The 23,490-nt window shown below is 48.1% G+C and overlaps 3 protein-coding genes across 4 annotated transcripts in view; 1 reads left to right on the top strand and 2 right to left on the bottom strand.

Moving 5' to 3' along the window:
- LOC135903923 (RWD domain-containing protein 2A) overlaps positions 1-23,490 on the bottom strand; it is a 481,045-nt gene that overhangs the window by 399,865 nt on the left and 57,690 nt on the right. The window lies entirely within an intron of this gene.
- Positions 1-23,490, bottom strand: part of cv-c (crossveinless c) — a 448,361-nt gene that overhangs the window by 408,702 nt on the left and 16,169 nt on the right. The window lies entirely within an intron of this gene.
- LOC135903921 (uncharacterized) lies at positions 14,630-17,747 on the top strand. The gene is made up of 2 exons (XM_065434389.2): positions 14,630-14,739; positions 15,822-17,747. Exons 1-2 carry the CDS (start codon positions 14,674-14,676, stop codon positions 17,451-17,453), a joined length of 1,698 nt encoding a protein of 565 aa, XP_065290461.1. The 5' UTR covers positions 14,630-14,673; the 3' UTR covers positions 17,454-17,747.

Raw genomic sequence — 23,490 nt, 5'->3', positions numbered from 1 at the left:
CTCTTCGGCATCGAAAAAACATAGGCTGAAGACGATGCTAATCGAGCTTTGAATCGACAGCGATTGCACGAGCTATGGCAGAGTTCTTTCGTGCGTAAAAAGTCAAGCACGAGTCATCCTTACAGGACGAAACAAATAGACATAGCCAATTACAAGTTAAAATCGCGTTATCTGAACTTTACATATGGCGCCAGAATGAATTTTTTTTATATATTTACTATATCCTTCCAACTACGGCAGCCAACGCCGGCATCGCTTTCAAGTGAGGTCTAATATTTTTGTACAACACAAATTTCATGGTTACTAATACACGAGAATTTCGCTCACGTGCTACAGCAAGGGCTGTTTGTTCCAACTCAATAAGTTAACGAAACCAGCTTTCCGCCTCCGTGCACTGTGACTTTCTGTGAACAGTACGAATCAAAGGGGCGAAATTGACCGCACGTCTTGTCGCCAACCACACTTGTCCCCAAGATTACGACATGAGTTCCAACAGTTTCAAGCATACCAAATAAGTCCCAAAGTATGCATGAGCATTATATATATATATATATATATATATATATACATTTGCGCTAATGAGTCGCTGGAAACCGCAGCAGTATACCATTCTCGCGCTGCACACCCCACCATCAAGTCAGGCTCGTCAGCCACAGCGCCGGACACAAAAATCACAAAATTTATTAAACGTAAATTTGCACTGAGACGATCTACTGTGGCGAGGTAGTGGTCTTGCAAGGACAGCTTTCATTGAAATGGAATACTTCTTTACCAGAACGGACATGTGCCCAACATTGTAGATGACACTCGACCCGCTCGCTCGCCGTCACCTCAGCGCCGTCGGTCCCCGTCGCCCCACGCACGTCGCAATTCTTCGCCGACCATTCACAGACCTCTCAAGACGGAAAACTAGGCCGTGCAGCTCCTGAGGGCGGCGCTGCATTATTTTCATTGTGTCGAAATCCTCCACTGACACTGCCAAATAACAAGAACTTGACGTTCACGTCGAGGGTGTCCCTTTGACAGCGTTAGCTGACACTGGAACCCAGGATATTAGGGGAAATCGTATGCACAATGACGCATTCGTTGTTGTTGTTCCGTTTCCGCGATCCAACCTCCTTGTAAATGTCTGTGCGTTTTAATTTTCTAAATAAGTAATTCGTTCATTCATTGATTCATTCATTTATCCATCCATCCATCTATTTATTTGTTTATTTATTTATTTATTTATTTGGGCAATACTGATTTTCCTAATAAGTGAAATGATGTAGCCGAAGGCATATTGCTTTCGACCTCTCCAATAAAGTTGTGATGAAAGCACGTCGCCATTTTTACCTCTGTTACATATCTCAAGCGCCAGAGGGAACTGGCAGTGAAGAAATCAGACGCTACATCAGTTCAAGTCCGAATGTAAAAAAAAAAGAAAAGAAAAAAAAACAGGAGGAAAAGAAAACGACACACCTTTTGGGTGTAAAGTGCGCTGCTTCCGAATTCGGAGATATGCGCTCGATCAATGCACAGAAACAGAAAGCAATGCAATACCTGATTTCCGTGCGACCATAAACACGCTAGACGGCGCTCTGCGGCACTTGCTGTCAAACCAAATATATCGTCCCCGAATAAAACTTTACCGCAGTAAAACACTAATCCGAAGGGAAAGAGAAAAGAAGGTGGTCAGTCAGCAGCAACAAGGGCGATTCCATTCGGTTTCAAAGGTCACGTCACTGGGGCGTCCCATAACCTTTTTTTTTTTTTTCAATTCGGTCACAGAAGAAGCACCATGCTTGTAAACACACCGCGTGTCCCCGTTCATTCGCGACAGCACCGCGAACGACACCCGCCGTGGTTGCTCAGTGGCTATGGTGTTGGGCTGCTGAGCACGAGGTCGCGGGATCGAATCCCGGCCACGGCGGCCGCATTTCGATGGGGGCGAAATGCGAAAACACCCGTGTGCTTAGATTTAGGTGCACGTTAAAGAACCCCAGGTGGTCAAAATTTCCGGAGTCCTCCACTACGGCGTGCCTCATAATCAGAAAGTGGTTTTGGCACGTAAAATCCTAAATATTATTATTATTATTACCGCGCACGACCCCGCGAGCACGCGACTTCCACGCGCTTACCTCGGCACAAACAGTTGGCGCACGCAAGCACTGGGCGGCCGCCGCGGGTCGGCTCGGCTGCGGCCGCCTCCTCTCCCGCGCTTAAACCTCAAGCGGGAGATTCACGAGCGCGCGCGCGAGATCAGTGAGAATGCAGCGCGGCGAAGTAGCTTTCGCGACGGACAGCGCAAGCGCGTAAAAGGGAAGTTTATGGTTCCTGTCTCGTGCACGCGTGCGCGATAGGGATCGCAAAAGAGAGAGAGCGGCAGAAAAAAAGCCCGGTCCAGCCGCCGCCGCCGCGAACCCATCATCACGACGTGCGTGCAGCACGCGGCCGCGAGACAGCGAGCCAGCCTCGAACGTCCTCGCGTGTGTGTATACTTGTTGTGTACGCGAGGCACTGCGAAACGTCGTAAACGCGCGTACACGCCGATTTTCGGACCGCCGAACGTGCGCACCACGAGATGCCGCGGCGATGCACCACACATTTTGACGGAGATGGGGAAAACACGGAAGTCACGGTATCACACGACCGCCGACGTTACAGTTTGCAGATCCGCTTGCGTTCGCGGTACTTCAGGCGTCTCCGCGTATAAGTGAACGTGCGTCGTAGCTGCGTTAGTCGGCGGAGTGTACCTCGTACGAGTGATACTGCCTCGGCTAACACTCCTCGAATGCGAGGGTATACGAGGCAGTATACCACAGCATATCGGATCTCCAGATTATACGTTTCCACAACCATTTACACCTGTGCATCAGCCAGTATAGAAACAGCAGTTGAACAAGCAACGGAACTGCTAGTGAAAGAAAGCCGCTAACATCAAAGCTATCACGTAGGGACAATTTTCGGTATGCATGAGAAAGCACCTACAATTAAACACCCCATCGCCCCCTTTCCTGTTCCCGTATAGGTTGAAATGGCACCGCAAACAACCAACGAGAAAACAGAAACGCTATTACTGATGACAGCCAACACTTGTGGATGGGGCACACAGTAGAAGCTTATCTAGTTCCGCATTATTAGCGCATGTTCGCTATTGCTGCCTTGAATATCCAGAGGCGACCTGAAACCCCTTTAGCTTTATTACGCTGTTTTCGACGACGATAGCTATTGACGCTAATTATGATGCCCAGAAACAAGGAAGAAAAACCTGTCCACTCGGCCTTGGGTGCTTCGTGGAAGCGGCCTCTGTCAGCAGGGTTGCTTATACACGAGGAAGCTTCGAGCGTCATTCAATGCGCAATCTACGTCCTTGCGCAACTGGTGCCCTGCAAGCTGCCCGTCAACGGGAACAAGAAAAGTTAAGATTTCGTGTGGACTTCTTGCCATCAATATCAGGTTTATATTATGCACTCTTCCGGACGAAAACACCTAACCGCAGCGCTATATACAAGCGGTTGGTTCAACTTTTCAGTGCAAGTTCAACATTCAACATTTTACGAATGACAGAAAAGAACCAAAAGACAGACACGCCTCACCCAAGCCGATATCAAGCTACTGAAAGTGACACGTTGATGCTATCTTAGTCAAATAAAAGCATGTGGGTCATGGCTTTGGTCGCGATAACTCGTTCTTTATGAGACTTTCTCGTGTCGTCGGCTCCCTATGGCACCATCCAGCACATCGAAATCCCTCCCGCCGGCCTGAAAGTACTAAAGGTTTACGGCAAAAGGGCTGCTACGAAGAAAAGGAACACAGGCTCGAGAACGAACCACCTGGAGAGGAATTAATTAAACGTGCGCGAAACATTTGGAGATAGTCATCCCTCCCTGGCAAACGTGGGGTCACGTTTGCTGCCGGCGCTCGGGAGGCTATCGCCTGCACGAGACCGTGCGACATCGGCTGCCCGAAGCGACCGACGCTGCGCTCGAAGCTGCTGAGCACGAGCAGCGATCTCGTTAAACGGCCCTCCACATTTCCGCGCCAGCTGCGGGTGAAGATCTGTCACGCGCTTTCTTTATTGGACCGCCGCCGCTATCGGCCCCGGCCGAACAAAACGATCGAGCACGCATTTCCAATGGGAAGAAACGACGTTCGCGAGTCCTCTCCGGCGATGAGATTCATGAAGTTGCGCGCAGTATGCAGAGTGGGTGGAGCGTGCTGTTCCACCACGAGATACGAACAACACGAAGCTCAGCAGCGGATAAGTCGCCGCCCGCAGCGCTGACGTCGAGCTCCAGCGGCCGCTGAACGGAACTAACCGGGGGCGAGACCGCGCGCACCCGTGTGAAAGGCGGTGCCCCCCCTTCTCCGTTGCATTCTTCCTCGTCGTGCAACGAGCTAAGCAGGCACGCACGCGACGCATGCGCGGCGCAGCGGCGCGGGATCAGTGCGCGGCATCGGGCGCCCGAACAGAACCCGAGCGCCGTCGAATTTGTTCGGACTCGATCGAGGCCGGCGTATCGCTGATGGAGCGAACCGGGAGCGAGGGCGCAGCTGCCGATAACAAAGCATTTGGACCAAATGGATTGATTCGCGAATGAGTTCCAAAAACTGAAACACCCCCGCGGGGAGCGGGGCCAGATAGGCTGCCGCCGTCGATGCGCCGTGTGCATCCGTCACTCGATAAGAGCAGTCGCCAGTAGGCCGGTGTGAAAAAGCGCCTCCTCGTCGTCGACCCCCTCGACTTCCTCACCACTTCGTCTCGAAGGCGAGAGAGAAAAGGTGCGCAGAGACGGAGAGTGATCAATGCAGCAGCCGCAATAGATAACAGCAGCCGGAATGCAGACCGAAACTGGTTCCCGCTGTGCAAATGCGCCGCCTCGGCGAGGAAGTGGGGAGGGGCTTGTTATTACTGAGCCCAGCAGCGCGGTTATGGCTGCCGCAAAACAATGCTAAGCACGTGCGATATCTTGATAGCCCTACTCGCACACCTTATACCTCCTGTGAAAATGAATGAGCGCCTACGCCGCTTCCTCGTTACGACGGCGCTTTCGTTATTGACGAAGGCACACGACGTCATATACGCCACGGTACACAATGTGAAGCGGTCCAATGTTCGCGTACCGCACACAACGGAATGCACAGCCTCGTCATGTCTTTGTCAGTAAAGCCGATAAATTAAGGGTTAAGCTACCGGTTGGACCTAAATCAATTACGGCAGCGCTGGAACACAAATGCTTCCGAAGGCGCCAGCAAGTCGTAACGGCCGGTGCTGTCGCAACGAAAATTGAGGTGTAGGTTGTAAGTTGGCTGCCTACAGGTTTATCTTATAGCTGTGAAACACTGCGGAGAAAAAACAAGGCGTAAACAGTAAAGAAAATATTGAAATTCCAGAGCTCTATTTCAGCGATAGCATGCGTACAGTACTGCTTCAGAGAACCACACCTCACGCACGATGTAGGCGGAGGGCAGTGGCGTAGCCAGAAATTTTGTTCGGGGGGGGCTACGCCACTGGCCCCATATATATATATATATATATATATATATATATATATATATATATATATATATATATATATATATATATATATATATATATATATATATATATATATATATATATATGGGGCCAGTGGCGTAGCCAGAAATTGTGTTCGAGGAAGCTTTAGCTCGGGTGCTCCTATTTAAATACATGTAGAAGGGGAATTCGTTTTTCGCTGCAACCACTTCACCAAATGTGAGGAGTTTTGTTGCATTTAAAAGAAAAAGTTTAATTCTAGTGACTACTGGTTTCGAATTTTTCATTTAGGTGGTCAATTATTTATTACAAATTGGCCAAATCAAAAATTTTCAGAAAACGAAACTATCCAGCTTAAAACTCCGTGACTCAACAATGAAAAATGATATTACAATTCTGTGAATTGCATCTAATAGTACATCTACAGCGGACAAAATGGATATGTCACAAATGAATCTGAAAAAAATTTAGTATTGTGGAAATACGGCTTCTGCAGAACCCTTGTACACAACGTAACCAATTCACGTAAGATACAAATTGACATAGCAAACTTGTCCGCTTTGACTGTTATAATAGATGCCGTTTACAGAACCACAATGTCTGTTCTTCATGCATAGCTATTAGTTTGTAAACGTCGTTCTTCTATTTTTTCAAACTTTCGAATTTTTCAAAATATTTTAAACAAAATGCAGGCCCTAAATCGAAGTTGTGTTTCCAACAGAACTAGGATTGAACTTTCTCTCTCAAATGCAACGAATTTCAACAAAAGCGATTAGCAGGATTATCTAAGAAAAGCGTTTCTGCGTTTTACAAGTATTCGAATAGGCCGCATCGGATTGGGCCCGAGCTAAAGCTTCCTCTTAAACAATTTGTCAAGGGGTCAAATCCATGAATAATAACTGCATTGTCATTGCCAAAGATGCTGCAAACGAATTCTTGAACGCTACGCAAAGTCAAAACAATAAAATATGTATTTTTTCATAAAAAAATATACTCGTATGTGCCAAAAATTTTGCCGAAAATAACTGATATCAATGCTTCCATATTTTTGTCTATTCAAGTAAAGAAAATATCACACAAACTTTAGAACTATATCAGTTCAAAACCAGGAAAGCAGTGCATGCCACTGATATGAAAAATTAAAAGGCAATGAACTGAACAAGTTGAGGACAAATATGTTAACGAAACTTTGTCATTTAAGAACCGTGCTTACATTCTTGTATATATGCAATGGCCAGTGAAAAATCTCAATGACGCTGTCGTTTGTTCCAATGTATTACGCAGGAGTAGCTGTCCCTTGTCGTGTATCGTGAGTAATTGCACCGAAGTCATAGTCGCAACAGAGGGCACGTATAAAAAGCAGGAATTCTGCAAGATATACGAGGGCAAGTCAAATGAATGTGAGCCAACAACGGGGTACTTTATTTAAAAGTAGTCTTCATGAGAATTTAGACATTTGTCCCATTGACTAACGAGTCGAGTGATTCCCGTCTTATAAAACTCCTCGGGTTGCTGCTTCAAAAAGTCTGTATCTGGTTCCCTTGAGCTCTTTTTTCGGTTGCCCCAAAATGTAGAAGTCGCAAGGTGACAGGTCGGAGCTGTATGGCGGATGCTGCAGCATTTCCCACTTGAACTTTGCCAGTTTTGTATTAACCACATAAGCGACGTGGGGACAGGCACTGTCGTGGAACAAGATGACCGCATTCGTCAATTTTCCACGTTGTTCGTTCTTGATTGCGACACACTGCCGTTCTGGCGTTTCACAATATCGGAAACAATTGATAGCCTCTCAAGATCTAGCAAATTCTATCAGTAATGGACCCTGACGACCGAAAAAAAAGTCAACAACACCTTTCCAGCGGAAATGATGGCCTTTGCGTTCTTTGGGCGTGGTAAATTCGAATGTTTCCACTGTAAGCTTTGCCGTCGTGTTTCAGGCTCGTAGTAGTGGCACCAAGGTTCGTCCCCGATCACAAATGCAAACAAGAAGTCGTCATCCTCATTGTGATACCCGATCAGATAAGTCAAGGCAGCGCGAAACTTCTCCGTCTTCTCGCGATGGATCAAAATCATGGGGATCCATTGCGCACCAAAGAGCCGATAACCGAGAAGCTCATGAATTATGACGTGAACCGAACCGTGACTGATGTTCAGACGGTCTGCCAGTTCATCGATGCTTATCTTCCGTTCTTCTTTCATCAGCTCATGAACCTTTAAAATTGTTTTGGGGGGTGATTGCACGATGGTTTTGGCCCGGTCTTAAAATGTCTTTACAACGTCCTTTAAACCGTTTGCTCCAACGCTTCACAGTGCTCAATGAAATGCCGTGTCCAACGTAAACGGCAGCCATACGGCGATTAATTTGTGTTTTGGAAACACCTTTAGCTGTCAAAAACTTCGCGACACCGAGCTGTACAACTTTTGAAGTGTCCATTATGTGACGCAACCATATTCAACCCAGTGTATGAGAGCATTAAGGAACAGTTATCTTCACACCTGCGTGTCACTTTTGTAAATGAGACATGCCGTTCTCCTACGCGCATGCCTCGCAGATAATGAACCGAACCATTATTGCGCGGTTAGGGTAGGCGCACTTTCATTTGACTCACCCTCGTACATTAGAAATGCAGATACAATGGGATATACAAATGCGAAAATACGGCTTGATAAAGGACAAAAAAGTGTCACTGGAAACAAAGTTCACTGCCTGTATACACAAAACCTCGCAACAAGATATTTAAGTATACGTATAAGTATCCAATGAGTCTATGTATGTAAGAAAAAGTAACTGTATGTAATGCGTCAAACAAGGCAAATAAACATGTTGCACAATCACGGAAGGTGGCGCGCTTGCTCCCCGCTTTTCTCCTTTGCGCACACAAGACTGAGCCACCATCGTCGGCTCACCCATTCCACCTCCCCTCCTACGCTTTCACTCGCACATACTGCATGCAGCGCGTTGTCACGATGTTATCACCCTTGGACTTTATACGAAACATGAGGGCGACGGCGACGGCAGGAATGCGCCTGGAGTGTCCATATAATTGCTGTCGAAATAATATAATAAACGTATCCGGCAACTGAAGCGTCCCATCGCCCATTACTTTCCGTAAAAGAAGTATCAAATTCGAACTTTCACCATGCGACAATTCGCTGCGCCGCAACAATGTATTTTTTTTTTCTGTGGGGTGGAGGCGCCGAAATGAAAAAAAGAACGCATAGGAAACTATGTTGGCCGGAATCGAATGCTTACATCGGGCACCTAATGGGGCTACGGAATTAATACCGAAGTAAACATGAGTCGATTGGCCCACTGAGAACCATATGCATACTGCTCAGTATCCTACACCGGCGACACAAGACTTTCCGGAAAGGTTCCGCTCAAGGAACGCGGTGCAATCCTTCGAGTCCCCACAGTGACGGCGGCGAGCGACCATTGTTTTTTTTTTCTCGTCTGCTAGCCAGAAAGCTTCCAAAACTCTGTCAGGTGAAAATCCACTCGGCCAGAGCAAACCGAACGCCCACCGAAGTGCACCGCGCGGTGGTCGGGGCCATACCAGAAAAACATATGCGCTCTGGCTCCCTCTGGCAGCCTGCGGGTAGGGTAGCGAGAACAAAAAAAAAAAAAAAAAAAAAATTGAAGGGGCTCAATGTGCCTCGGCGAATAAAAGTCAAAGTAGAAAAAATAAATAAGAACGTAGTTACTTTGACTGGCTTTAGTGTCTTCACATAGATGTTCTGGCGTAGGTTAAAAAAAATGTTCATATTTCTTTATGTGACATGACGGCACAAATGAACCACCCCAACGCATCGTCTCATTGGACCACGCTGCGTGCTTTGTCGACTCGTCTGCTAGTGTGTTGATTTGGCTTGTCTCGTTGTATGTTCCGATGTAAGACTTTAGAAAAGTCAATGGACCTTTGGCGTCAAATGTTTAAGACAACATTAAACCCACAAAGTTCCGCAATTGAAAATTTAAAGCACAACTTTGGAAATGTCAATGCACGTTTCACATCAAGAGCTTATTAGATTTATACCCATAAAGTTTCGCAATTGATATCCATGCGCTCCATAGATTTCGTGGCCTCAGTGAGATGCCGCGGCGAGCCCGCTCACAATCAAAGCGCCCTTGAAACTTTGTGCTCGGATGGGACTGCTTGGCGTTATGTGACTGCCGGTGTATGGGCGTTGCCACGATATCGAGCCCGAGTTCGCAATCTTTACGGTTAAATGTCTTTTCGAGCGTCAAAAAGACATTCTAGACAAAATCCAGAGTGATTTCCGGCGCCGGGGGTCGCTTTGGTCGGCGGTGCATGGACAGCACGAAAAAATTTCGGGGGGGGCTGAAGCCCCATAAGCCCCCCCCTTGGCTACGCCCCTGGCGGAGGGCATCAAACAGCGAAAACAGGAAAGTGACCGCAGCGACTCAGGGGAAAGCTAGACTTCGCACCCCGGGTGCGCAGCGCCCTGTCTGATTGCAAGCGAACGCCTCTCAAAAGCGGCAAGCAAAACACAGACAAAAGAATTGACCGAAACGTCTGCACGGTGCGCGCGGACGGTTGGGACCGAGAAGACAGAGGTCAAAAGGAGACAATCGAGCAGGCGTGTCTCCACATTTTGTTTTCTTTTTTGTCACCTTCGTTTACATCATTCCCTCGTTCATACCGCGCTATCCGCATCGCTATTTCTATTTTCACCCAGGCTATTCCTTATCCTCTGCTCCTCACATGGCGGGCATATCTCGTTGCCCATTTTTGTACGGCAGCGGGATAGCCAGTCAGCCACTCCGTCTCCTTCGACAGAAACAAACGGCTTTTCCAGTCACGCCTCTGGCAGATCCTTTACGTGGAACGAGACCGCAAGGTGCGTTGTAAGAAAACGAAAAAAAAAAGCGAGAGCGAGAACGGCGTTAGCGGGAAATACACGCAAGTAAAAAAGAGAGAGACAAAGAAAAAAGAAAAAATACCTAGCCACCGAAAGAACGAAAAACGCGCAAATCTTGCACCGAGTCAAACGGGACAAGCACTTCCACTCCCCATCGCGAGTTCTAGGATTCTGCCTGCGCGCCGGGCGCCGCGGCTATGCAATGCGTCGGTACGCACAGTTTGCGGGCACACATTGACCGCATATAGGGGCACCACTTAGCATTTGCTAACAACGATGCTGCCTGCAGCGACCGAGATAGGCAAGAACAACACCACAGGCCGATGGCGGCGAGCAGCCGGCGCCGGCCGTGGACAACGCGCGGTCTCCTCGTTCGCGTTCCAATGTTCCGCGTGCATGCATGTGTGCGCGCGTGTGTACACACGCGATGCGTGCCGGCGTTCGCGAGCCGCCGCCAGTTTATACATCTGGAACAGCTCCGGCGACCCGCTGCGTGTTGCTGCCGCCGTGCGCGAAGCGCGCAGATTACGCGCACTGCACCCCTACGAGCAAGCGCGGCGGCATGGCGCGGGCAAATAAAGAAAGCCTCGGAGAAATGGGGGCCCCGCCTTTCGGAATGTGCTGCACAATTCTAAGCCCGTGCGCGCGTTCGGCGGAGAAACTGCACACTCCCGGAACCCGTGTGTGTGCGCGCGGGCTAAATTGCTACGCTCGAAGGGCCTTTTATACTCGGTCCCGCGTCCCCCCCCCAACCCCCCCGTTTCGGGCTCGCGCTTCTCGCGGACCGCAGGACGAACGCGCACAGACAAACTGCTCGTGCAAGCAACGAATACCGTGCGCGGTAAGAAGGTTACACCGTTGAACGAGGGCCTGCGCGTACCCTGCCTCCAGTAAGCGTCACTATACAGCCCGTGTTTGGTCGGAGAGCGCGGAGAGACGAGAAAAGTGTGCGCGAATATTCGATTCGGTCCGCGAATCGAATAGTCACTCATCGTAAGTGCGAATATTTTTCGAATAGTTTAGGAATATCTCAAAACGTCAACTGCACGCAATTAAACGTAAAAAAATTGGGCAAACGTATCTCCGCGGGCAGTATAGGCATCATTTATCAGAACTTTAGTGGAACAGGTTATGTCGCCCGGGGATCCATACCTTATACCTGCTAACAGCAATCACTTGTTCTCTCTAAGGAAACCGTGCACGCGAGCAAACTGCTCATTTGTTCCTAATGCTCGATTTTTCAATTTTTTTTGCTTTTGATAAACAACGCTTCAAACGTGCGACGTAATGACATACACTTACTAGATTTATGAATACTGGCATGTGAATGCCGTTTTATACTATTTGTGAAAACAGCTGTTCATTATTCATAAGATATTAGAAAAGAGCTCGATATTCGATTCGATTCACTTCCGGTACTCTTTTATTCGTATTCGACTTGGACTCAAAGGTTACTTTTCGAGAGAGGACGGATCACGAACATAAAACGCAGACTCGGTGGAAGGTAAGAGAGAGGGGAAAAAATGATAAGACTGGAGGAGGGGTTAACCAGGACTGAGCACGGTTGGCTACCCTGCGCTGGCAGAAAGGGAAAGTCAAGACTGGATGCGTATACGAGTCGCAGACGTAATGAAAATTCTAAGCCCTGTGTCACAGGCAGTCGTTCAGCCGCAGCAACGCTTTTCAGATATTCGACAGCTGTGATGTTTGAGACCAGGGTCCGAAAATCTTGTCCAACGAAAAAAACTCTTCCGCCTACAGATGCTTTAAAGCGGTGCGGAGGGCAAGCCTTTCATTTTTGAAGGGCGGGCAGTATACCACAGAACGTCTTCTATATATAGTTTCTTTACCATCATACGCATTGCAATCGGCGCTATCGGCCATTAGTATAAAGTGTGTGCAACTATGAAGGCAACGCCCAGGCGTAAGTTTTTCTTCACTTTGTAAAGATCAGATAACAGGGTCAAATGAATGCAAATGATGGTGAGTGAAATCAAATGTACGTTAGTTTTTAATGTCATATAATAAGCTAGTTTGCTCAGCTACTGGATAGCGTCAGTTCTTGATAAAGAAATCAAATTTGTAATTTCGTGCGCTTTTCGAAAATGGGCAGGTCCCATGTCGCGCGGAAAGTAGAACGACATCCGTACACCTTCTGGGGAGCAAGGAATCTAATCTAAGTGAGGGATTGAGAAGGGAGCATGCAGGTGAAAACAGTGGACAACAGGCCGCAAATAAGATCCAGACAAGACAGTCAACACGACTGACAAAACGGAGGAGATACGCCCCGAATAATTTAGAGGAACCGGCCACGCAGGCAACCTCTCCTTTTTCGCTTTCGGTAGCGGATGCAGACCAAGAAAAAGAACATGCCGAAGGTTAATTGAGATTAAGATGAACTGTCAACGTGCTGGAAGTTACGGTAGTGGCAATCCCGTGCAACGCAGAAGTGCCGCTCCTCCGAAGCAAGCGACTGAGGCTGAAGAGTATCTGTGGGTGTAACACGACAGCACCAAGAAACGGCTTCTATTACTAAGTAGGCAAAGGGTATCTAGTAAACAAGCTTCGCCTAAGGATAACGCTAAATCACTGAAGAAAGACGTTTCAAAAGTGGACACGCAGGCCAGCTTTTCTTTACCAAGGCAGTGCTTGCCTTCAAAGCAACCACTTTTGTACCTATCGTTGCGTTCAAGTAGGCGGCGAACGTTTAAAAGTCGTCGCTAGAGGCCACCGCTTGCAACAACGTTTACAGAGACGAATGAGAAGAACGGATGCGAGATGAGGAGTGTAGAGGCGGCACTAAAGAGGCAGCTGCACTAAAGACAATGCGAAGTGCTGAGCAGCCCGCCCCAGAGCAATCACCGCAACGTATCCAAAGCGGCTTCAGCAAAGCCGCTGGACGCTTTGATATATCTCATGGTGATGAGCGCGAAACACATCTAATGAAAGGTAATGAATGGTATCCCGTTTCGCTATAGACGCCAGTGTCATCCGGGCACTTACGGGAGCAATTACGGCGCTCGTGTGAAACGACGGCAAGGTGGGGGGTATTTCAACCTGCGTGAGGTAAGCGTGCAGTTACTGTCCGTACTGTAATCTGAGGCCTTCAACGGGGCTACGAGAATCAACAAGTGCAAAAAAAAACAGCAACGAAATAAAATAAACAAAAAGAAACGCACGGCGGCAACACAGCTTACCTCCATCATTTTCTCCTCGCTACACCCAGCCCTATACGAGCTTTTTTTTTTTTCTTTACCTTTAGAGCATACTTAGGCACCATTTTATTCTCGAAGCGCGCAACGAAGACGGATAGTGTCTCGTACCCCGTGTTCCGGGGTTTAATAGGAATTAACTCGGGCCGCCGCGCACACAGGCGGCCAACATGCAGTTTGTAGCCCGCGGCCGGCGGAAGCAATCGTGCCGGCTATTAGCGCACCACGCCACTCATCCCTTTGAACTACGTGGGGGTGAAATTTTCAGAGAAACACGCAAAAGGCGCGGTGTTTCCGGCATGGCGAGGTGAAGACCCGGAGTATAGGCGAACGTAAAGTTGCACCTAGGCACGCACATGACGGCAGGAAAGGCGGCGGCCGATTCCGTAGAGTCGCTCGGCCGTGTGACAAACTGGACATGTTGGTTGGTTGGTCCCCAAATTAACCGACACAAAACACGAATGGAGGGCAGGCCAATAATTGGATGGTGCTCGGGAACAAAAATGTAACAAAAGATTGAGAAAACCATGTTAATGAAATATTAACAGTGAACAAGGAGCAGTGGCACGTTGAACAATTGTATCCTGAAATTCAATCAATAAACCAAGAAAAGACGGTTATACTGCCACTACTACTTAATATTGATGAGGATAAATAACGCGCACTAAAAGCTCTTCGTATAAAATTCTCTGGAATGACTTGCAACACCAAGGTCGATGCACCCCACCCTGTGTCGCTGACGTATATACTGGTCTTGTTCATCAATCGCCGGTTCAATTGCACGTTTACATACTGGGAGCTAGCAAGGCGCAGCTACTAGTTGTCTTTGTGAATGAAGCCACCTAGTTACCGTGGTGAAATCGGACGGTTTTCGCCACCACGTGACCCCCACCTCTCACCCTAGACCCCTTGCAAAAGTACGCCTCTCGCGGCCGCCGCCGCAACTACGTGCGCAGCCGCCATGTTGTGGGGGTGCCGCCAGCTGCCGCTGCTGTCTCGGCATTGTTGACTAAGGAAGGCGTCGCGTCGTACAAGGCTCTTACGTTGCAAGTCTGCGTTAAGAATATTTATTTGGCAATGGTTCACTTCTGCTGTGTTCCTGAATGTCACCAGGAGGGATACCGATGCAAAAGCGGCGAAAAGGTACGTATACGTGCGTGCTATTATACGGGTGTTGTTCGCGGACATACCACTGTTGTCCTGGTGCATTGACTCCGCGTAAACGAGCTTGGAGCGAACTTTCCCCGCTGCCGTATTCCGTTATTTTAGCGAAACATTGTGGTAACGCTTTAGAGGCTACGGTAACTGCGTTTTGTGTGTGTGTGTGTGTGTGTGTGTGTGTGTGTGTGTGTGTGTGTGTGTGGGTGGGTGGGTGGGTGGGTGGGTGGGCGGGCGCGCGCGCGCGCGTCTGTGATCACAGTAGGAATGAAACGACCGTGCGTGCTAAATGCAGGCGTTAAGCCGCGCTTCGCAAACACTGCGCAAAGCTAGCCGCTCGAACTTCGTTCCCCACCGCGTGGGACGTTTCTGCTGAGCGTTGGTTTATCCACGCATGTGTTCGTATTTTGATGGACGGTAACGTTTTGGGGCACTTGTATAGGGGGTAGAGACGCTGTCGCTCCCTGAAACCACGGCTGTACTGCAGCGCAGCGATCGTACTAGTGACAACACGTTAAAATAAATGAACTCGTCGCAGTGTCCGCAGTCTACAGGCAAGCTATACAGATACGGTGAAGTATATTTGCACTGACGAAAAGTCTGTATTACACCGTGATGTAACTCGAACGTCGCACTCTTGGCCAGCCTGTCTGGTACGACGTGCTACAAATGTGTCGGCAGCCGGCAAGTAAAAAAAATGTATGTGGTCTACCTATAGCTGCCTAGTTTCCTCATAATCATGCCGAGTATTTTAGTCAAAGCCGCGATCAGAAAAAAAATATTACATTTTTTGCGCCTGCGCCTTTTCATTTATTTTTAAAAACCAAGGATAATTTTTTATGAACCACAGATTAAAATTGTGCCATGAAGTTATAGCGAAGAAACCACTTTTTTTGCGAGTGAGCAACATGCAGTGCTAAAAACGTACTGCCTAGATCCATCCTGAATTTCCTTTTAGTCAGCTGCATTGGTACCCATGGCAACGTAAGAATATGAGGGCTAGTGACCCAGCTCTTTTAGTGAAATACCTGTTTTTAGACAAGCACATCATAATTTACCTTTTTCAGGTCTCATTTCACAAGTTCCCACGGGACAAGGTCATGTTCAAAAAGTGGATAATCGCCATAAGAAGGGATCCAGGGCCAAACTTCGTGGTCGGCCAGTTTACGAGGGTCTGCTCCAAACATTTCAAGCCGGATGACTATATCCCAAACGTGGCCAGTGGGCGACGCTTTCTGAAAGACAATGCTGTGCCGACGCAGTTTGTGTTTGCCAAGCCTGTGAAACAGCGTCGACCACCTAAGGAGCGAGCACTGCGCTGCAGCAAGAGTCTCACAAGCCATCTTTTACAAGCAGCAAGCCCCGACACTGATCTGAGTCAGCGTGAAAGTAAGAGTGACCGAGATATGACCTGGGAACCTTCACAGCAATCCGAAGGTGCAGGCCAACGAGCCAAGGGTCATGCGACGCAAAACACTGCTGCAGATGTGGTTTGTCAGTCGTGCACTGCCACTTTTCAAAAAATTCAACTGGAGCTAAAAGCAAGGTGCGAAGAAGTTGCACAGCTGTCTGCTCATGTTCAGAGCCTTAAAAGGGCTTTAGGTGAAGCAAGGAAGCTCAGAGAGGACATCGTCGCAGTAAACGACAACAACATTGAGCTGATTGCAGAGAACAAAAAGCTAACTGAGCAGCTTGAACATGTCAAAAAGCAGCTGCAAGAAATGCAACGAGCAGCTGAAGACAAAGAAAGTCGAGCAAAAAAAGAAAGAAAGCCATTTTCACTTGCGAGGTTCCGTGATGACGACAACAGCATGCAGTTTTACACTGCATTATCTAGCTACAAGCACTTTCAATGCTTCCTTTTATACCTGAAGCCGGGTGAAAATGCCTGTAATGTATACTTGGAAAATGAAAGCACACCTGGGGACGTTAAGGGACGCCCACGGAAGCTTGAACCTGCGGAAGAACTTTTTCTCACACTGATGAAATTGAAAACTGGATTTTTCCACCTGCATCTCGGCCATATTTTCGGTGTTTCTGCAAGTACAGTGTCAAGAGTGTTTTCTGGTTGGATCAATTTTATGTACATCCAGCTGGGAAAACTTACTCTGTGGGTGCCACGCAGTAAGATTGACAGGCACATGCCTCCTGCATTTCGGGAGCTGTACCCAAGCACAAGGGTGATCATCGATGCCACAGAGGTAAAGTGTGAAGTACCTAGCTCCCTCGTTTTGCAGTCAGGTACGTACTCAACTTACAAGTCGGCGAACACGTTTAAGGCTCTCATTGGCGTGGCACCAAATGGTCTTCTTACGTTCGCATCAGAACTTTTCATGGGGTCGCTCTCTGACCGCGAAATAGTGATCAGAAGTGGTTTTCTGGACTTAAACTTTGCCCCCGGCGACACTGTCATGGCCGACAAGGGCTTTAAGATCAAGGAGCTACTTCAAGAAAAAGGGGTCGGCCTGAATCTGCCACCTTTCTTGACACAAAAACAATTTGAGGAGGATGACGTGCAGCGGACACAAGAAATCGCTTCACTCCGAATTCACGTCGAAAGGAGAATACAACGAATCAAGTGCTACCACATCTTTGATAAGGCAGTACCACTTTCCCTGGGTCCGCTGATTAATCAGGTATGGTCAGTGTGTGCCGTGCTGAGCAATATGCAAAGCCCTTTGATCACCGAAAGCGAGTGACTGGTGGGAAAAACTGCTTTATTGCTGCTAACTCTTACAAATGGATTTGTTTATTACAAAAGCTCACTTGCCTTTATTGCATAAATGTTTAGCTCTTCATGCAATATTCATGTTTTCACCTGCTGTACGAAGAATGGGAGCAGAGTGTCAAAATAAAAATTGTCTAGCACATGAACCATGTCGTTCCACTCTTTTTCGGCGAAACGCACGCGCTGCACTATAATAAAGTGCGGTCCGAAGACAACGAAGTCTGCCCACTGTGTGCGAGTTATCCCCATCTGTCCAATCACCTGCTTGTAGTGTTCATGGGAGACTTTCAGTTCAGGTTGGCAATCTTCATCAAATGCAACGAAGAAGTCTTCCGAAAGGAGAACCTCTCTCGTGGCATGTCTGAGGGAGTATGGGCATTTCACCTCTACTGTACCCCACGGAAAAGGTTCACAAGGGTCAAAGGTTAGGGCGTCAGGCGATGCTCCAAGCCATGGCCTGGACGGGTCGACAAAAAGGCCACAGTTGAATACTTCAACAGGATGTCCCGCAGTTGTCAAGGTATCCTTGTACCTCAGGAGGGCGTCTTTCTCGTTGGCTATGCCGTACCTGGAAAAGGAATTTAGTGAAGCTTCAGGAATTCGAGTGTACGCCCAGGACAAAAGTGCATTTGCAATATGTTTTCAGTAACACCATGCCTGAACGTACCTGACGGGCTGAACGCGTGACAGGTCCTTCGGAGTCGTCAGGTTAATCAAGCCTTTCTTTGTCCACTTCTTCCGGTTCAGGACCAAACCGAAGTTGGATGCAGTAAGGCGGTGAAGGCGTCCTTGATGCCATGTTAGGCTGTTTCGTTGCCTCCTAGACGTCCTTTCTAGGTCCTGCGCCTCCGCTGGAGTGATGCATATACTCTGAAATGAATTTCAATGGCACATACCTTATGTGTTAGTGTGCAGGGACTGAAACAATTGATTGTTCGAGCCTACATTAAGGCAATGTTGCATGAATATAGAATATAAAACTATTACCTTAAGAAATGCTGCAGATGCTCCATCAAACGTGTCGGGTATTTTCCATTGTGGAACAGTGAAAGCGCCCGTAAACAGCTCCGCACTTGCCCATATTTGCGGCCGAGGCACTTCTAGCTCTTTGGATATGAAGACTGCAAATCCATGAGGAACCACAGACTGTTGGTAGTCGAGAAGGCAGCCCTTCAAACGTGTCCCAAATTTTGTTTCAGTGACGTCTGAGCTGTCTGCAGCGTCGAGGAAGCTGGCGAACTCCTGCATACCATTAATTTCTTTCAGTGCATCGGCAAAGGCCTTTATGTCTTCCTCCTGTTGCTTCGGGTCTTCGTTAGCAGCAATGCCTTTATAGAGGCGAGAGGTGCGGGGCAAATCTTGCCCGCCCTCCGCTACTCTCCGCCAGTCTACCTGCTGCAGACTTGTTCCGCGAAGCGGATTGGTCCTTGGCACTCTCCACTGCTGCGGCAAATCTGTCGATGAGAGATGCTCTGGCGCTTCATTGTATCCTTTAACTTGAAGTAATGCCACTAACTTCAGCACAGCTTGCAAATGGTTACATGCGTGCTTGCCAGCAGCGCACTCACAAAGGCCGCCAAGTATGTCTCCCTGAAGCGACAACGCTGCCTTGACTGTATATGGTGAGAGGGTTTTTCGTTGGCTTCTGTAGCAGCTGGCCTTCACAAAGATGGTATTAGCCCTGAAACGAAGTGAATAGAAATGTAGAACAGTCCCGGTTTATGCTGGATTGCCACGCGAAATTCTTCATATCTTTCAAATGCGATGAGAAGCACGCGACCTTTTGTTACCAATCGGGGGGGGGGGGGGGGGGGGGGCGTTACCCCTTACATACGCAATGGACCGTGGCTCGTTGGGAAATACGCAATTTTTTCAGTGTGGGCGTGTGATGTAACATGGCTTTTCAACTGCGAGCTTATGCAATCATGTGCACAATCACATTTACGTCCAACAGGAAGCCGATAGGTCTGCTTCGCTGCAGGGCAGATGAATGACACAGAAGTGCTCTTGAGGGGGCAAAGTTGATTAACGTAGTCGGACACACGCTGTGACATCAAGCAATGCTGTAAAATGTGATACCTGAATTCCGCAATGGCCCGGCGCCCACCACATTTTTCGAGTAAAATCAGACGCTGGGTTTCTTACCCCTCTTTAGAGACTTCCATCATTCAACTGCGTTATGGCGAAGCAGAAACGCGAGCATTTTTTAGTGCAGATTCACGAAGAAAAGCCCAAAATTTTTGAACGAGAAAATTTTTTCCGTTCGAGCCTGCGTTCACACCGTGTATAAAGCTACGAGTACAACAACTAACTTTATTGCCACATTGAAAACATTCAATGACCAAATTCGGTTAAATTAATCGCCTTTCATTCAGATAGCCTACTACATGGCTCCGAACAAGCGCGCGGGGTGCAGGAGCTATTAAGCGCTTCCCAACATGCCGAATCCATGCGCGCACAAATGTATTGGCCTTGCAAGCTTTCTCAGCGCTGTTACTAATGTTATCTATGAAATTGGCATCACTAAGCCGCAAAAACTTACGTTTTGCAGGAGTAGTTCGCGGAGACTGTAGAGGCAACAACGTAGCTCTCTGTCACCAACTTGTACGCCTTGCGTCGGCCCTTCGTAGTCTTCGTCGAAACAAAACTGCTGATTGCCGTCTCCCGGAGTGGCGGAAGGCACGACAAGTCACTCTCCCAACCGTGTACCGGGTAAACGACGTCGCTCATGTCGAAATCAGTGTCCAAGTAACACCTGACAACTCCAACTTACAGCAGCACCTCGTCATAGAACAAAGAACCAACAACGGCGGCTACTACGCTCCCGCAGTACCCGCGCTCCCCCGCAACATGGCGAATTCATTCCCAGGATGCTTTTCGCAACCGAAACCGAAACTCGATTTACTCGGCAGGTGGCGTACTTTTGCAAAGGGTCTATTCCTTGCCACTTTCAGGGAACTCATCGCAAAACACGGTCAAGGACGGATCCATTGTAAACCTCCCCTACCCATTTTGCACTTTCGAATGGCTGTTAAATGCACTTTCCCGGCGCAGTAATGCCAAGAGTCCCTCAAACATCGTAAACCGCCACTGTCATATATGCAGACAAAGAAAAGCGACGATAAACTAGACACTTTCCTTCCCGTTCGCTGCCTTTCCAGATATAACAAAACGGTGGTGGTCTCGAGGTCGTCGCCATAGCCGAGGCGCTAAAAAGAAACATAATAAAGGAACCCGCAAAACAGCAACGCCTCGTCTCGGTAAAACCGTACAGCGCTGTTGAAACTGCAGCACCCGCTCGTGCCACCAACAACACGGCCTCCTACACACGACAAGCGGCTTGTTCTCGTCATGGAATCAACGGTCCTTACCGAGTTCCTACGCTCAACATCATGCGGCCGACGACGCACAAGTTGCACAGAACATAAACGCTGTTGGATATGATATTTTATAAGAGCCACTAGGACAAGGGGCGTTATCTCTGAACAGTGCGTAATTCTGCCGCATTGTCAAATTTCTCACCTAGACTGGCTGGCTCCGAAAGGGAGCATATGCGAGGTGCATTCGCCTTATTTTTACACTAAAGCAACATTTATCTCGAGTAACACCCCTGTTAAGGCTGAGGTGTGTACGGGTGGCATGAAAGTCCGGCCCTTTCATCAGAATACATTGCATGGTGTCAGTACAGTTAATATACATGTGCATATCAACCAAATGAAGATATGTTTACGTGTGTGTGTGTGTGTGTGTGTGTGTGTGTGTGTGTGTGTGTGTGTGTGTGTGTGTGTGTGTGTGTGTTAAGAATGGCGAGCTACAAGACAAAATTGCCACCCAATTACGACAAAGGGGCAAGACGCGCATTCCGCACCCTCTCCGTCACTGCAGCTAGGAGGCGTTCGAATTAAGAAGCGGCCTTTGTGCTGAAAACCGCTTCCTTCCTCCAGCCCCATCGACATTGTGACGGGACGAGTTCGGTGTGTGAACAATGGTTTCGGAGTTCCCCAACGTGGACCTGATATGACACGCATGGACAAGCTGCCGTGGGGAAGCCGTATTTTGGTGCTTCTCACGCTTCGGCGTGACGCAAAACAACGAGCTACCCTCGATCGGCACCGATATTTCCCGGAACGGCATCCCTCCAACGCCGTCGTTTGGGCATCGGAATGTGTGTGCCTTTGTGTCTGTAAACTGATCTGCAGAGCAGCGGCGAGTTGGTGATGAGTCAACGAACAGTCGCCGCCTCGTATGGCCGGCGGATCGAGTGTATAAAAACTGTGGTTGTGCGAATGCTGAAGACACTTCTCTTGAGCAGTCATGTTAGACTGAGTCACTTCTCTCATGCAGTCATGTTGGACTGATACTCTTTTTCTCAAGCAGTCATGTTAGACTGATTTGATTTCTGTAAATAAACTCTTTTCCTCGTTCTCGATGAGAAACAGTTCTTCACTTCATCAACGATCTCAGCGGAAATAAGTTGGACGACGGCATGGGCCAGCTACCTTCGAATTCATGCCGTACTCCAATCTTGGCAAAGGACCACGGACGATGGGATTGAGCCCCCAATCCTGACAGTGTGTGTGTGTGTGTGTGTGTGTGTGTGTGTGTGTGTGTGTGTGTGTGTGTGTGTGTGTGTGTGTGTGTGTGTGTGTGTGTGTGTGTGTGTGTGTGTGTGTGTGTGTGTGTGTGTGTGTGTGTGTGTGTGTGTGTGTGTGTGTGTGTGTGTGTGTGTGTGTGTGTGTGTGTGTGTGTGTGTGTGTGTGTGTGTGTGTGTGTGTGTGTGTGTGTGTGTGTGTGTGTGTGTGTGTGTGTGTGTGTGTGTGTGTGTGTGTGTGTGTGTGTGTGTGTGTGTGTGTGTGTGTGTGTGTGTGTGTGTGTGTGTGTGTGTGTGTGTGTGTGTGTGTGTGTGTGTGTGTGTGTGTGTGTGTGTGTGTGTGTGTGTGTGTGTGTGTGTGTGTGTGTGTGTGTGTGTGTGTGTGTGTGTGTGTGTGTGTGTGTGTGTGTGTGTGTGTGTGTGTGTGTGTGTGTGTGTGTGTGTGTGTGTGTGTGTGTGTGTGTGTGTGTGTGTGTGTGTGTGTGTGTGTGTGTGTGTGTGTGTGTGACAACAGTGATTGATGTGCTAGTGTTAATTGTTTTGTAGTAAGGGAAAACCTACCGCGCTCCCGCTTATTAGACAGCTCTGATAGCTTCTGCGTTTACCGCTCACAACATCTTGCTTGTTTGATCGACCTTAGTCGACATGACGAATGTAAAATTCTGCCTGCGTGTTTAATAAGAACTGTGTTATAGTAAATTGACAGGAGTAGTATGAGGTGATCACGTAAAATGTGTTGTCATATTACAGTCGGCAATATGTGAATAATTACTTTGCAAGTTTGCCATTTTGATGTCATTGGTGCAACAAAAATATCCTGTTGTTACTTTTAATAACTTGTTACCTTTCCAGTGGTTTTGAATTCTGCCCCCAAGGCTCCAAGAACCAGCACTCATCCCCTGCTGCCACCAGCCATTGCTCATCCATTCCCGCGTACGAAATAAATTTGATCTAGAAGCTCGTGCATCTTGAATCTTTTTCTACTCAAAAATTTGCTGCTACGAAGCAGCTGTTAAGTTTGCGGTATGAATCGTAAAAATAAGCTCTGCATAAAATATGCGCATGTAAACATTTGAAATGCTTTTAAATAAACCTGTCTGCACCAGATACATAGAAAATGTGCAGCTACTGCGAACAATGGTTAGTGATAATGACGCTCTGTTAACGGTCACTGACATAACCGCAGGCAAGAAAGTTCTCTTGGCGACGGTCCTTAATCGGCTGGTTTGGGCAGCCAAAATGCGCTCACGCAATTGTACACGTTCCACGTGTGAACTTTTCTTTAAACACTCTTTCAAACATTTCTTGTCTTCCGGGCTCGGTGAGAAAACTTCATATGCATGCTGCAAAACATTGCACCGCTTTTTGTTGCAAGGTGATGCGTGTTTGCACGCGAACTTTTGAGCTGTACAAGCCA

This window comes from Dermacentor albipictus, chromosome 3 (genome assembly GCF_038994185.2).
Source record: "Dermacentor albipictus isolate Rhodes 1998 colony chromosome 3, USDA_Dalb.pri_finalv2, whole genome shotgun sequence".
Classification (NCBI taxonomy): domain Eukaryota; kingdom Metazoa; phylum Arthropoda; class Arachnida; order Ixodida; family Ixodidae; genus Dermacentor; species Dermacentor albipictus.
The sequence above is the reverse complement of the archived record's forward strand: the minus strand, read 5'-3'. Positions and strand labels throughout refer to the sequence as shown.